General features: G+C 42.3%; 1 protein-coding gene and 1 pseudogene across 2 annotated transcripts in view; both read left to right on the top strand.

Annotated features, from left to right (window-relative positions):
- Positions 1 to 701: 701 nt before the first annotated feature.
- LOC138638718 (cytochrome P450 2K6-like) overlaps positions 702 to 14,825 on the top strand; it is a 101,055-nt gene continuing 86,931 nt past the window's right edge. Inside the window, exons 1-3 of one of the 2 annotated variants that reach the window (XM_069728241.1) lie at positions 702 to 889; positions 2,260 to 2,456; positions 3,486 to 3,648. In XM_069728241.1, coding sequence (XP_069584342.1) covers positions 2,277 to 2,456; positions 3,486 to 3,648 — 343 coding nt within the window. In that variant the 5' untranslated portion in view covers positions 702 to 889; positions 2,260 to 2,276. The remainder of the gene's footprint in view (positions 890 to 2,259; positions 2,457 to 3,485; positions 3,649 to 14,825) is intronic. The other variant, XM_069728243.1, reaches the window with a different exon arrangement.
- Positions 12,366 to 13,570, top strand: LOC138680767 (polymerase delta-interacting protein 3 pseudogene; annotated as a pseudogene).

Genomic DNA, 14,825 nt, shown 5'->3' with positions numbered 1-14,825 from the left:
ACCAGGGTAAACATCGGGTTACTAAGCGCAGGGCCGCGCTTAGTAACCCGATGTTTACCCTGGTTACCAGCGTAAACGTAAAAAAAACCAAACACTACATACTTACATTCCGGTGTCTGTCCCCGGCGCTCAGCTTCTCTGCACTGACTGTGAGCGCCAGACGGAAAGCAGAGCGGTGACGTCACCGCTGTGCTCTGCTTTCCGGCCAGCGATTTACACAGTGCAGAGAAACACAGCGCCGGGGGACAGACACCGGAATGTAAGTACTGTATGTAGTGTTTGTTTTTTTTTAACGTTTACGCTGGTTACCAGGGTAAACATCGGGTTACTAAGCGCGGCCCTGCGCTTAGTAACCCGATGTTTACCCTGGTTACCAGTGAAGACATCGCTGAATCGGCGTCACATACGCCGATTCAGTGATGTCTGCGGGAGTCCAGCGACGAAATAAAGTTCTGGACTTTCTGCTCGACCAACGATGGCTGCTGCCTGTCAAACTCAACGATATCGCTAGCCAGGACACTGAAACGTCATGGATCGCTAGCGATATCGTTCAGTGTGAAGGTACCTTAAGAGTGGAGGGTCCGAACAGAGTATATTTTCCTAATGTATAAATCAATTGAAATATTTTAGTTAATAATTTAATCAAGTATAACTTCAGATAATTGCCCAGATAAGAGATCAGATATCAGTATTACATCTCTGCAGTCTTTATGGGCTGAATATCTGGCAGGCTTATATATATCTGATTACAGCTTTGGTGTGAGGCAATGTGATCAGAACAGGGAAATCACGCAGAAGAGCTAGATCTTGTCCTGGACCTTCAGCTTATAATCTGAATATTACTGCAGACTAAAAGGGAGACCATACTCTGACCACCGCAAAGATAAAGGTATGATATGATAGACGCCGTATTTAGACAATAGATAGCACACTTTTGGAAGAATAGTTTTTAAGAGCAGAGCTTGAAAGTGAGTTGAAGAATAATCCACCACCATTTTACAACAAAGTCCTAACGTTTCATGTACGCCTTTGTTTGATAGTTAGCATGAGACATGTAGTGGATGAGGAGTTTGCACTCTTGGATGTGCAGTAGGATAATGGTGACTCAACCTGGTCGTGGGACAGAAAGCAATAAGCTGCGAGCGTGTCCTTTCGGCTTCTGTATCAGATGTTAGGGGCGAAGGGATAACCAACTGTGAGGGGCAATGAGATCAGAGAAAACTGTAAGCTGATCCCTAAGTGTGTTATCATGAATCCTGTATCATAAGTGAGGATTGAAGGCAAACCAACAGTGAGGGTCAAGGAGATCATAGGAGACCTTCAGCTGATCCCTAAGTGTGTTATGATGAATCCTGTATCATAAGTGAGGGTTGAAGGCAAACCAACAGTGAGGGTCAAGGAGATCATAGGAGACCTTCAGCTGATCACTGAGTGTGAAGAGAAGGTGCCATACCAAAGACGGCAAGGAAACTAATAACTGTGTGCGAGGAACTGTCACTCAGGAAGGCAATGTAGTAAGTTTATCTGAGGTCCTTTGTAGAACCACAGAATGGGTTTTTAGAGGATTACACCTTATGCAAGGACTTTGTATGATTCCTCAGTGTTTGTGAGAGTTTCTTCCAGGTTCTCCAGTTTCCTTTCATACTACAAAGACATACTGATCTGGAATGTAGATTGTGAACCCAAATGGTGATGATGATTTCTGCAAAGCACTGATGGCGCTATATAAGCGAGTAAAATAAATAAATATATAAATAAATGACACTCACCTCTGTGTATGGGAGTTGTTGCTAGCTTCGACATGAAGGATCTGATTCATTATTGCATTTGCACCTGATTTTGGTAAAATGTTTGGTATTTTGGACTTTTTTGCACTAAATTCTTCTTTCCATTTGATCCCTTTTAAAGTCTATTTTATATGTATTTGGCTAGCTTTTGTTTTTGCTTATCTGGTAATATTAAAGGTTTTTTAGATGTTTTTGTCTTACTCGTCAATTGCAACTTTTTGAAAAATTTGTGGCTAATCTACTCCAGTACCATCACCTGTAGTGATTTCATGTACATCGGACTTTATTGTGCAATTTTTGCATTTTTTTTCTGCAAAACGTGCTACTTTTTACATTAGAAACTCTGAAAAACAGCTGGAGATGTTAAAAAAAAGAACAACTTTATATTTTGTACAAAATTCTTGAACCACATGAGCCATAGACAACAAAAAAAGAAATCGGGTTAATAATTTTTTTTTTTGTCTTTCCATAGAAACCTTTCCTGTCACCATGAACATTTCAGATCCCATCACATTGGTTCTATCTATTATTCTGTGTCTTTTTATTGTCCTGTTTATCTACGGGTGGAACAAAAATGTCTACAACTTGCCCCCCGGACCATGGACGCTTCCAATCATTGGAAATCTGCACATTCTAGACCGGAATAGACCATATCTGACAATGCATCAGGTAATATTCAGATTTCATGATTATTTTATCCTGAAGGGTCCTGATTCTGTTTCTCTGAAGGTTTAAGAATAAGCTACATATAGTGGAGATAATAAATAACTTTTTCCTCGCCATGAAAAAAATGCAAAAAATATTAGGTGTAAAACCTTCCCTTTTTTACACACTTTTGGTAGAAGGGTTCTGACGTAAAACTGATGACCAGATCTCCTACTGCTGGTTTAATCAGCCATCATGTTCCTTTAACGGCAGCCGGTAGAGCAGATGTTAACCTGTCAAATCCCGTTGTCAATCTCTGACAGGGGCGTGCATCATTCCACTCCCCCATCGGCGCACCTGTGATTTGATTACGGAGCATCGATAGGTTGTCACGACAGCCTAGGGTCTGCTAATATTACGATCCACCTGTAAACGCTGGATCGTGACAGGAGTTCATAGGAGATTGTGATTTACTGAAGCCCTGCTATGTATAGCACAGGTGATTTGACGATCACTTCTTCAAATCCCCTAAGGGACTATTAAATAAAGTAAAAATATAAAAAAAAAGTTTTATAAATACGAAAAAAAATAAGAAAGTACAAAAGTTCAAATCATCTCCCTTTTGCCCCATTGAAAAGAATATAAAATAATACACATATTTGGCATCTCTGCTTTCAGAAATGTCCAGTCTATCAAAATATAAAATAAATTAATCCGATCGATCATCCATATTTAATCCATATTTCCAGAACCATAAGGCAGATTTATATATATATATATCTATAAATATATATATATAGATATATAATACTCAGAGGAGCAGTTTTAACAAAGTAAAAGCAAAAACTGGACACTTTTGACCCGATCACAGGATCTCATTAAGTAGAAAAAGAATCCCCCAAGGTGTTCATCTTCTTTTAGGTTTATAACATAAAATGGGAAAACCTCTATAAGGAATTTCGTTCTTCAGTTACAGTAGAAGCTGCTTAAGAACAAACACCAGGAGACGTGTCATTAAGAAACACACTAAAAATAACATCATGTTCTTTCCAGCTGTCTAAGAAGTTTGGACCCATGTACACCTTAAAATTAGGAGAAGAGAAAGTTGTTGTCATATGTGGATATGACGCCATAAAAGACGCCCTGGTCAATCATGCAGATGAATTTTCCGGCAGACCGAATGTGCCAATTTTTCGTGAAGTAACTAAAGGACACGGTAAAGATCATAAACTTGCGCCCTTGATCGCCAACAGGAAAGGAGGATTAATTCATCAAAAGATAAAACTGTCTTTTTTGTCATCCGTTTCAAATGGGGATATCCATAGTTAATAATGAGAAATATTCTGACGTGTTTCTGGCATAGCTTCCCTTAGTTGTTGATCAATTCATAGTCAATGACGAAGGGAAGCTATGCCAGAAACGCGTCAGAATCGTTCTCATTTTTAACTATGGATATCCCCGTTTTAAACAGGTGAAATAAAAGACATTTTTATCTTTTGACGTAAAAATCCTCCCTTCCTTTTTTCTGTCGTACACTGTTGGTCAGCAGTATGGATTGTTGTGCTCATTTATGGAGGCAGTGACATTGTCACGTTGAGGCTTTTCATATTTTTCTTGTATAGACTTTACACCATTGATCAATTAATTTCCCCTTGTTGATTTCAATATTGCATAGGTTTTCTGGTTTGGAAAACCTCAGTTCAATTATTTTGCTCCCCAATAAACAATCTAGTGACAGGGAGCTCCACGTTGGGATCCTCCTAGATTAGGTTCAGTAGGATAAAACTGGAAGACAATGGTGAAAAATGGGGTTTAACTCAGATAGAGGATATGGTAATGATAGGTGAAATGATGTACTCAAATGGCTGGGTTGTGGGACCAAAACACCATTGATAGCTCAGAAAAATGTCTGCCGCAGATCCAAGATACATACAAGGAGAGAAAGATCATGGAAGCTGGGTCTTTAATAGCACTGCCAAAGACACCATGTAATGAAAAAGGATATCCAGGAGGCAATGTGTGGACAACCAGAGGTAGTGTACTAAGTGTGGATATCATCTTCCAGTAAGCTCATACGTCCAAATGACAAAGCACACATTGACTCTGTTGGCACCATTATAGTCTATGTCCCACATATGTCGGATTCCCGTTTTGCAGGAGGCGGGGGTTGTTGGACGCAAGCAAATATGGACAAAATGCAGTGCTAAAAGGCCCTTAATGACACCAAAATCATCATTGTTCTTGGTGTACTGTGCTTGTGCTGTTCAAGGGGAAAAAAAAAAAATTAAAATCAATACATAAAAAGTATTCTGCATTCTTCTACATTTTTTTCTTATGTCCCAAGCTTAGATGACATGAGAAAGGCTACATGTTAGGCTACTTTCACATTTCCGTCTTTCCTCTGCTGTCGCAATTCGTTGATTTTTGAAAATGCAAAAATATTTGCAGGACCCTGCATTTTCCCATAGACTTGTATTAGCGACGTATCACGACGGATGGACACACGTTTCTTCCGTCATGCATTCGATCCTTCAAAATGTGACGGCCCATCTTTTGAAAAAACGTTCAAGGGAACGTTTTTCTGTACGTTGTATCCAGTGTTTCTGACTGCGCATGCCCAGCAGGAAATCTCGCTCTCACTCTCTTTCCTCCCCGGGACTACAGAAGGAAATGTGAAAGGACAAACTTTGGTTGGTACGTCACGCCGACACTTTGTGACCGGCAAGTACCGACGCAAATGTGAAAGTTAAGTCTGGAGGTAGTCTGTCTCTCATACTGCTCTAAGAGGAATGCTAACCAAATCCACTCAGTTATGCCTTTCCTAATTTACTATGCCCACCAAATCAAGGACTACAAGAAAAAAAATCCCTGGCTAGGTTTGTACTGTATGAATCCAAGAGCTTATATAAGGTTCTGCAAATTAACCAATAGGTGTATGCTGGTGCACTGTTTTTATTCTTTTCTTATTTATGCTTACTGACTATGTTAAGGGAAATGATAATCAAAAAGTTACCTATCTTTAAATCAGGTTTTTGTGTTAAATGAATAAAAAAAAGTGTCAATACTTTCCTCTCCAAAATCACTGAAGGAGAGCTTGCTCATCTCCTCTCCAAATCACACCTCATCACTTGTGCTCCCATCCCATCCCATCTCCTCCCCAACCTCACCACCACACTTATTCCATCCCTAACCCATCTCTTCAACCTATCACTAACTTCTGTTACCTTCCCCTCTGCTTTCAAACATGCCACAATCACACCTATCCTCAAAATGCCATCCCTTGACCTATGTCTAGCTATCGCCCCACATCTTTGCTCCCATTTGCTTCCAAACTCCTTGAGCAGCGTGTCCATGCTGAACTTTCCTCTCACTTTGCATCTAATTCACTCTTTGGCAACCTACAATCTGGCTTCTGTCCCCACCATTCCACTGAGACTGCCCTGACCAAACTTTCTAATAACTTACTTACAGCCAAAGCTAACAGACAATTCTCTATACTCCTCCTTCTAGATCTGTCATCTGCCTTCGACACAGTTGACCATTGCCTACAACAGAGCCTCTTTACCTTTGGTGTCAAAGACCTCGCCTTAACCTGGATATCCTCATACCTTACCAACAGCACTTTTAGCATTTCCTACTCCCACACTACCTCTTCATCTCGCCCGGTCTCTGTTGGTGTCCCTCAAGGCTCTGTCCTAGGACCCCATCTCTTCTTAATCTATAACCTTGGCCTTGGACAATCTATAAAGTCCTATGGCTTCTAGTACAATCTATATGCTGATGTGCTGATGACACGCAGCAGATGTCACCTCCTCTTTCTGCTGTCCTGAATCCCAGAGTGTCTATCAGCCATATCCTCCTCCTTCTCCTTTCACTTCCCCAAGCTCAATGTGGACAAATCTGAACTAATTATCTTTCTTGCATCTCGCATATCTTCCCTACCTGATCTATCTATCACAATAAATTACATCACACTTTCCCCTATCCTGAAAATTCGCTGCCTCGGAGTAACCTTTGACTCTGCCCTGTCCTTCAAACCGCACATCCAAGCTCTCGCCACCTCCTGTCTCCTCTAGCTCAAAAATATTTCCAGAATCTGTCCTATCCTCAACCCTCTCTAGCAAAATGCTTATGCATGCCCTAATCATCTCCGACCTTGAATACTGCAACATCCTCATGTGTGGCTTACCTTCTAACACTCTCGCACCTCTCCAGTCCGTCCTTAAAGGGCAGATGAGTATGCCTGCAAAGGGTAAATTATGATATTGTTTTCTCTGCCTGCCCCTGGTCTTTGAATAACTGCTTTTTCAGTGACCTGCTTAGTTTAAAATAAGTGCACCTGCGCAGTAGCGTGATGTCAGGGAGCGAAGAAGCAAAAGGAGGGAGGCATCGCAAGAAAATGGGAGGCACCGGACCTGGACCTGCGACACCCATCGGACTGTTCCACACCAAACCGCCCCCCGGGTGAGTATAGTAAAACTTATTTTTCTTATCTTTAGGGTCAGACAGGGGGCTTATCTAGAGCATTATAGAATGCTGTAGATAAGCTGTGAAAGGCAGTGGTCGCATGTTAGATCGGCCAAAACTGCTGACAGGTTCGCTTTAACTCTGCTGCTTGAATCTCTCTCCTCCTAACACTCCTGCTTCCCCTCTTGCAAATCCCTTCACTGTCTCCCAATTTCCCAGCGTATCCAGTTTAAACTACTAACACTGACCTACAAAGCCATCCATAACCTTTCTCCTCTGTATATTTCTGAACTAACCTCCCATATCTTCCCTCACGTAATCTCTGGTCCTCCCAAGACCTCCTTCTCTCCTCCATGCACTTTACCCAATCGCCTCCAAGATTTCTCCTGAGTATCCCCCAACCTCTGGAATTCTGTGCCCCAACACATCCGGGTTATTCACCACATTTGAATCCTTCAGATGGAACCTGAAAACCCATCTCTTCAAAAAAGCTTACAACCTGTAATGACTATGTTGCCACCTCAATACCATCGGAGCTACTGCAACCCCCGACCTACTGTCTCCTTCCCCATAATCCTGTAGAATGTAATCCCAAAAGGGCAGGGTCCTCGCCCCTCTGTACCAGTCTGTGATTGTTAGTTTTGATTACTGTAAGTGATATTTGTATTTTGATGTAACCCCTTCTCATGTGCAGCACCATGGAATCAATGGCGCTATGTAAATAATTAATAATACATACTACTTTTCTGACCATGTAAGAATCTGTATTAAGAACTAAAAATAGAAATCTTGCAATTTCCACATTGACCACTGGGGCTTTTTTCACTCTAACTTCCTGGTGTTTCAGGAAACAATACATGTGCATAGTGTCCATGGTCCTACCCCGACCATACTTTTTTTATGAAAGCATCTAATGTGCATGTGCAAAAATCACTGAAGGGAGGGGGAACAGAGTAAATTATGATATTGGCACCTCTGCCTGCCCCTGGTCTTTGAATAATAGCTCACTGCTTTTTCAGTGACCTGCATACTTACCGTAGTTTAAAATTTGCTTTTCAAACACTGGAGGCAGGCAGAGAGGTCAGGGTATTGCAGACAGGGAGAAAGCTGAACGTTTAACAGCAGAACTTGTGTAGAGTGTTATAATTCTACTAATACTAGAAAAATTGCAAAAGAACCATCCAGATCCAAGATAAAAGCTATAAATAAATATCACAATTATTTATATAGTGAAATTAGCTCCCCAAGGTGTCTTTTGAGCAAAAAGAAAGTGGCAACCACTTAAACCAAGAACCAAACCAATCACCAAACCCAAGGATGCACTATGAAGACCAGACTGGATCATAAAATATACCTTTATTAATTAATTAATTAATTAGCAGCGATATAATATGTAAAATCAATAAATTCAACAAAAATTATATAGAACAAAAATGATACAAAAAAGTGTGCAACACTGGACGGCGTATAAAAAATACATAAACGGAAACCCAAACGCACAAATATGATAGTCACATATATAGATGTACAAGGTAAATATTCCCCAAAATCGGGGTATAATAATTCCCTAAGAATTTGTGCAAAAAATGGTGGAAAAAATAATATATCTTAAAAAACAACTCCCATAATAAGGTGCAAAATATGCAAAAAAAAATTGTGCTTAAGTGCAATTTAAGTTAGGGAACTCGGTACTTATATATATCAGGGTTTTTTCCTCAGACCCTACACAGTGCCAGCATAAACAAGGTGCAAAGTGTTAAACGTAAATAGTCAAGGGATAGAATTAATGAACATTACCTTAGGGCACCACGCCGTCCTGAGTACACGCACACACCCTGGGTGCGTTTTTTTTTTTGCATATTTTTGCACATTATTATGGGAGTTGTTTTTTAAGATATATTGCTTTTTCCACCATTTTTTGCACAAATTCTCAGGGAATCTCATAGTCATTACCTTGCACATCTATATAAGTGACTATCATAATTGTGCGTTTGGGTTTCCGTTTATTTATTTTTTATACGCCGTCCAGTGTTGCACACTTTTTTGCATAATTGTTTTTGAATTTATTGATTTTACATATTATATCACTGCTAATTAATTAATTAATTAAGGTATATTTTATGATCCAGTCTGGTCTTCATGAGGCATACTTGGGTTTGGTGATTGGTTTGGTTCTTAGTTCTACTAATACTGTAGCTCTGCTACTCATCAATAATGTAGGAAACCCTGTCCTGCTAGAAACGAGTGTAGTGCAGTGGTGTTCACACCATGCAGTAATGAGGCAGTGACTCAGGAAAAGTTCAAAGCAAATGTATTTTAATGTCCAAACCTCACAAAACAAAGAGCACACACGATATCTTCCGGATCGCATCCGTGGACTTAAAACAGTCTGTAACCAAGATCGGTTGCCATGGGCAACTGCACCACAGTGTCACGCTGAGGGGTGCCGGGTGTTCGCTTCTATTGGCTAAGTGTTTCCTTACACTGGCTATTGCAGAGCCAACTGCTCTGCGGCTTGCAAGCAAACAATGACACACCCAACCCCTTACTGCAGGGTTTTTAAATGGAATCTGTGGCCATGGGCCACTTGTAAGAACCGGCCTGGAGTGAGCAAACAGTCCCACTACATACTGTAGTTCGCTCCAAAAATAGAGGCCAATGCTGGGTTTTTTAAAAATCTGCCTTGGGCAAATAGCTTGTCCAAGACCACACTTACTTTTATCTTGCATTGCAGCCACAGCTATATCTGTGACTGCAATGCACTCCAGCGCCTTAATACACTTCTGTGCGCAACATGGGGGATACATAGTGACCCTCGCATATAATACCTGTCATTGCCTCACATGCGACATCCCTTGTTCAAGCTTGTGAGGTTGAACATTTGCCACCATACAAGATGCACGTGACATGGCATCCGCATTTCCCTGTGAATTCCCCGCCCGATGTTCCACTGAAAAACTGAAGTTTTGTAGGGAAAGGAATCTTTTGGTGTCTCTAGCATTCATTTATTTTGCATTTCTCATCCAGACAAGGAGTGAGTGGTCCGCTACCTAACAAAATTGACTCCCGAGCAAATAGTAGCATAGGGACTCCAAGGCCCACTTAATCGCCAAGCACTCCTTCTCCGCTACACTATAATTTTTCTCTGCCGGAGTCAGTTTCCTGATCAAGTAAGTGACTGGATGTTCATCCCCATTCACTTCTTGCCCACATCTGAGGCATCCGTTTGTAGAACAAAGGTTTTCGTGAAGTTGGGGCTAATGAGGGCTGGCTGTCCATACAACGATGACTTCAGGGACTGGAATGCTTCCTTCGTTTGAGGATTCCACAGGACCATAACCAACTTCCTACCCTTTAAGAGGTCGGTTAGGGGTGCTGATTTCCCAGCAAAATTGGGTATAAACTGGTGGTGGTACCCAATGATGCCAAGGAATGCCTTCACTTTTTTGTATTTTGCGGGTTGGGCCAGTTTTGGATGGCCTCAATCTTATTTGTTTGGGATCTTATAACCCCACGGCTAACCACATATCCTAGTTACCAGGTCCTATCACATACTTTTTTGGATTCTCTGTTAACCCCGCAATTCTTAGAGAATCCAGCACTGCCTGTACCTGGGACAGGTGAGTATTTCAGTCGGCACTAAAGGTGACTATGTCATCTAAATATGCTAACGCATACTTCCGATGAGGCTCTAACACTAGGATCATCAGAATCTGGAATATGGCCGGAGCCTCATGTAATGCAAAAGGCAAGACGACATAGAGCTATAGACCCTCTGGTGTTATAAATGCGGTCTTTTCTTTTGCATATTCAGTCAGTAGGACCTGCCATTAACCTTCAGTCAAATCGAGCATGGTGAAGTGCCGGGCTTTCCCCAGTCTCTCAATCAGCTAATCCTCCCAGGGCATTGGATAGAGGTCAAACTTAGATACCTCATTCAATTTCCTGAAGTCATTACAAAAACTTAATGACCCGTCTGGCTTTGGAATTAGTACAGTCGGGCTATCCCACTCACTCCAGGATTCCTCGATGACTCTCAATTGAAGCATTTGCTTCACTTTAACTGTGATGGCACTGGGTACAGTTTCATCTGTACCCTTACCCGGGGCTCAGTGACAATGGTGGATCGGCGAGGTTTGCCCCGGCAGATCTGAGAATATGTTGGTAATCTGTTGCATCAGAATCCAAGCCTCCCGTCGCTGCTGTTTTGTGTGAGCATCATTTATCTTAACCTCACCCCCGCCCGCGTCCTTGACCAGTGACAGAGGGTTCCATGTTGGTATGACCAGAGTCACCTCTGTGACCAAGCATTTCCAGTCCTTCCAGGCATTTCTCAGGTTTACATGGTACAGTTGTTCACGTTTTCTCTTTCCCGGTTGGTTCTCTCTATAATTCACTTCTCCCACCTTCCCCCATATCTCATATGGCCCTTTCCACTTGGCTATGAGTTTACTCTCTGTGGTGGGCACTAATACCAATACTTATTCCCTTTCTTTAAAGGACCTGACAGTGACTCTTTTATTAAACGTGCGGCTCTGTGCGGCCTGGGAACCCATCAGATGCTCCTTTACTATAAGCCAGACTACCGCAATCTGGTCATGCATGCTTGCCACGTGCTCAATGACACTCTTATGCAGAGTTGGCTCCTGTTCCAAAGTCTACTTTGCTACATCCAGCAACCCCCCTCGGTTGCCCGCCATACAATAATTCAAATGGGGAGAAATCCATGGATGCCTGTGGTACATCACGGATAGCGAACATTAGATAGGGCAAGAGCATGTCCCAATCCCTCCTGTCCTTGGCGGCCACCTTTTTGAGCATGGATTTGAGGGTCTTATTAAACCTCTCCACTAACCCGTCGGTTTATGGGTGGTACACCATTGTGCGTAGCCGTTGAATCTGGAGCAGCTTACAGAGCTCCCTGGTCACCTTGGATATAAAAGGAGTCCCCTGATCAGTAAGGATCTTCTTTGGTAGCCCAAGGTGACAAAACATTGCAAACAGCTCGCGGGTAACGCCTCTGGGTACCATGTGGCGTAATCCACTATGACCAAATTAGGTTGATGGCCACGGGCGCATTTCACTATAGGGCCCACCAGATCCATTGCTATCCGCTCAAAGTGTACCTCTATAATGGGTAGATGCTATTGATGAGCAAGCACTAAAATGCTTGGGTGCTCGTTGCTCAGGTCCAGCAAATTGGAATGCTCAGGTACTTGACCCGAGCAAGGAGCCCAATGTAAGTCTATGGGAAAACTGAGCATTTTTGCTGTGACCCCCCAGGGGTCCTTTTAGGGTCTATAAACATCTGAAGTTGATGGGAACAATGCTCAAATGACATGGGAACATCAAGGGGAATACCCCTGGAAGCATTTCTGACTCCCAGGTCACAGCTGTGAACAATGTTGCCAGAGTCTTATGCCACTTTAACAAGTGCAGAATAAAACATACAAAAACAAAATCAAAATGGATTTTCCTGGGAAAAATGTTAAGGAACATCCTTTCCAGGGTAATGATTTGTATGTAAGGCAAAATACTGTAGCTGTAACAGATGCGCGTCTCAAGCAAGGCCTAAAAGATACCCATGAAAAATTGGTTGCCAAAGATTCATGTTTCCATATCAAGGTTAAAGGGCAAGATGCTCATGAGATGCTGAATTCTAGAAAGCAGCAGATCAGTGTTGGAGGACAACCAACAAAACTGATGGATGCTGCTCGTGAAAAACTAAGTTTAAAGAGGGGTGCACCACCCGTAACTATAAACACACTCATGGCACAAGGTTCTTCATCTTCAAACAAATATTACCAAGACAATCAAAATTTCACAGCCAAAAACTATTTCATCAGGTAAAGGACTGCGAATAAATGTTAAATTGTTAAACACGAACCAGGGAAACCACACATTTCCTATTTACAAGATATGGACGATGATGTCATTAATGACGACTTGGAATGTTCCCACATCCCATCCAAGAAGATGAAAATCACAGCTGCCAACACTGCAAAAAAAGGCCAGGAATGTCTGGAAATTCATTTTCTCTTGGACAAACTTTACCTCTTACTAAAGTGGTACAAAATGATGAATACAGAGCTCTCTTGTCTACTCAGCATGAGACTTCGCCACCTTTATTGCACCCAAGGGCTCTAACCAACGTGTTATGGACACTTCTCACAAAGGAGGACAGTTCTTCAGTAGGGATTACTCCAAAAGAGTCTGTCTTTAGCCCTTTAGAAGGCAAAAAAATGACCGTTAATAATTTGCATCCAAGACTCACAGAGGACGATATCGTGTAGCTTTTATGTGTATACGGTACCTTGAAGCTCGCCCACTTGTTGAGTTACAGAGTTGCAGAGGTTGTGTTTATAAAAACGGAAGATGCAGTTGATGCCTACAAAATATACAACAATAGATATCTAGATGGACAACCAATTAAATGGAATCTTCATTTGAATTTTAGTGTGATAACATCAGACCTGCCCACCCATCAAACAATAAATGACACCTCATCAAATAAGCAAGGTGAATCTAGAAGAAACATAACCTCCTCCTCCTCCAGTGTTTATCCAAATCCTCCAGCTGAAGTTGCTCCTGACACTATCTTAAAAGAATTCTTTAAATCCTCAGGGTCATCCGCAGTCATCCAACCAACTGCATTTAAGATTAAGCTATGATGATACCGGCACAACTTGGAGACTGTAATAAGAGAGATTCCCAAGTCACATATGGGCCCAGAGACTCCTTAAAAAATCATTAAACCTGCTGGCAAGGGTGGTGCAATAGTCATGAAGAACATATCAGACTATATGAAAGAAGCAAACAGACAATTTATGGACACACGCTACTACAAAAAATTGGAGTCGGACCCTACACAGGAATATTACAAGAAATTAAACAAGTTAGTATCTTGTCTGCCCGATGAATCTATAAGAACCGATGACCTGATACTAGAAAGTCCAAGAACAGGGACATTCTGCATGCTTCCCAAAATCCACAAATCTGGAAATCCAGGAAGACCAATTATTTCATGTGTGTGCACCCTTACCGAGCAGGTATCTGGATGGGTAGAGGTTATTCTTAAACCCCTGGTAAAGGATACACCCAGCTTCATTCAGGACACAACTGACCTATTGAATAAACTATCAGCAATAGGTCCTCTACCAGAAGGAACCATCCATGGATGTGGAATCTTTGTACTCCAATATTGGATCGCCCCCAGACACAGGGCCACAGATTACTCGGTACCGGTCCTTTCTGTCTCAGTTCTGGGGTTGTCACGGTGGCTGGACCCGGTCCGTGACCCTGCTAAGGGGCGTCCAATAAAAGGTGATAGGAGTCTGTCAAGGTTTCGTGACGCCACCTGTGGTGTTCGGTCAGGGTGACCGACACTGCTTGGGGCCCGCTGTGGTGATGGAATGGCAGCTAGATGGTATACCTTCCCACAGGTGAAGTATGTCCCCAGGGCTTCCCAATGATGTAGATGGCGATGGTGTGAGGTGCAGACAATAACGAGGACACAAGGTTGCAGTCTCTTTACCTCTTTACTGAAGACTTCAGGATCCTCAACCAGAGCACAGTTAACAGGGCAGTCTGAGACCGGCCGGTCCAATGGCACATCCAGAGTTCCCTTTGCAGGTGGAAATCGTTGCCTACCAATAGCGCCTGTGTGTTGTAGTGCTACCCTGCTGAGCATTCGGTATAGTCCTCACAACTTCTGTTCTAGTTCGTTCATTCTTTCTAGTTCTTTCTCTTTCTTTCTATTTCGTTCCAGATGTTACTAGTTTCTCGTCCCCCAGGTATGTTATGGCTAGGATGCACCCGTATGACGGGAAGGCCTGGATGTCTTCCGGGATCCTAGAGAAGCCCCTCTCCACGCGTTGCCCCCTATGTCTTCGTAGGAAATTTAAGGTAGACAGCCAACCTATAATT

This window comes from Ranitomeya imitator, chromosome 5 (assembly GCF_032444005.1).
Source record: "Ranitomeya imitator isolate aRanImi1 chromosome 5, aRanImi1.pri, whole genome shotgun sequence".
NCBI lineage: Eukaryota > Metazoa > Chordata > Amphibia > Anura > Dendrobatidae > Ranitomeya > Ranitomeya imitator.
The sequence above is the reverse complement of the archived record's forward strand: the minus strand, read 5'-3'. Positions and strand labels throughout refer to the sequence as shown.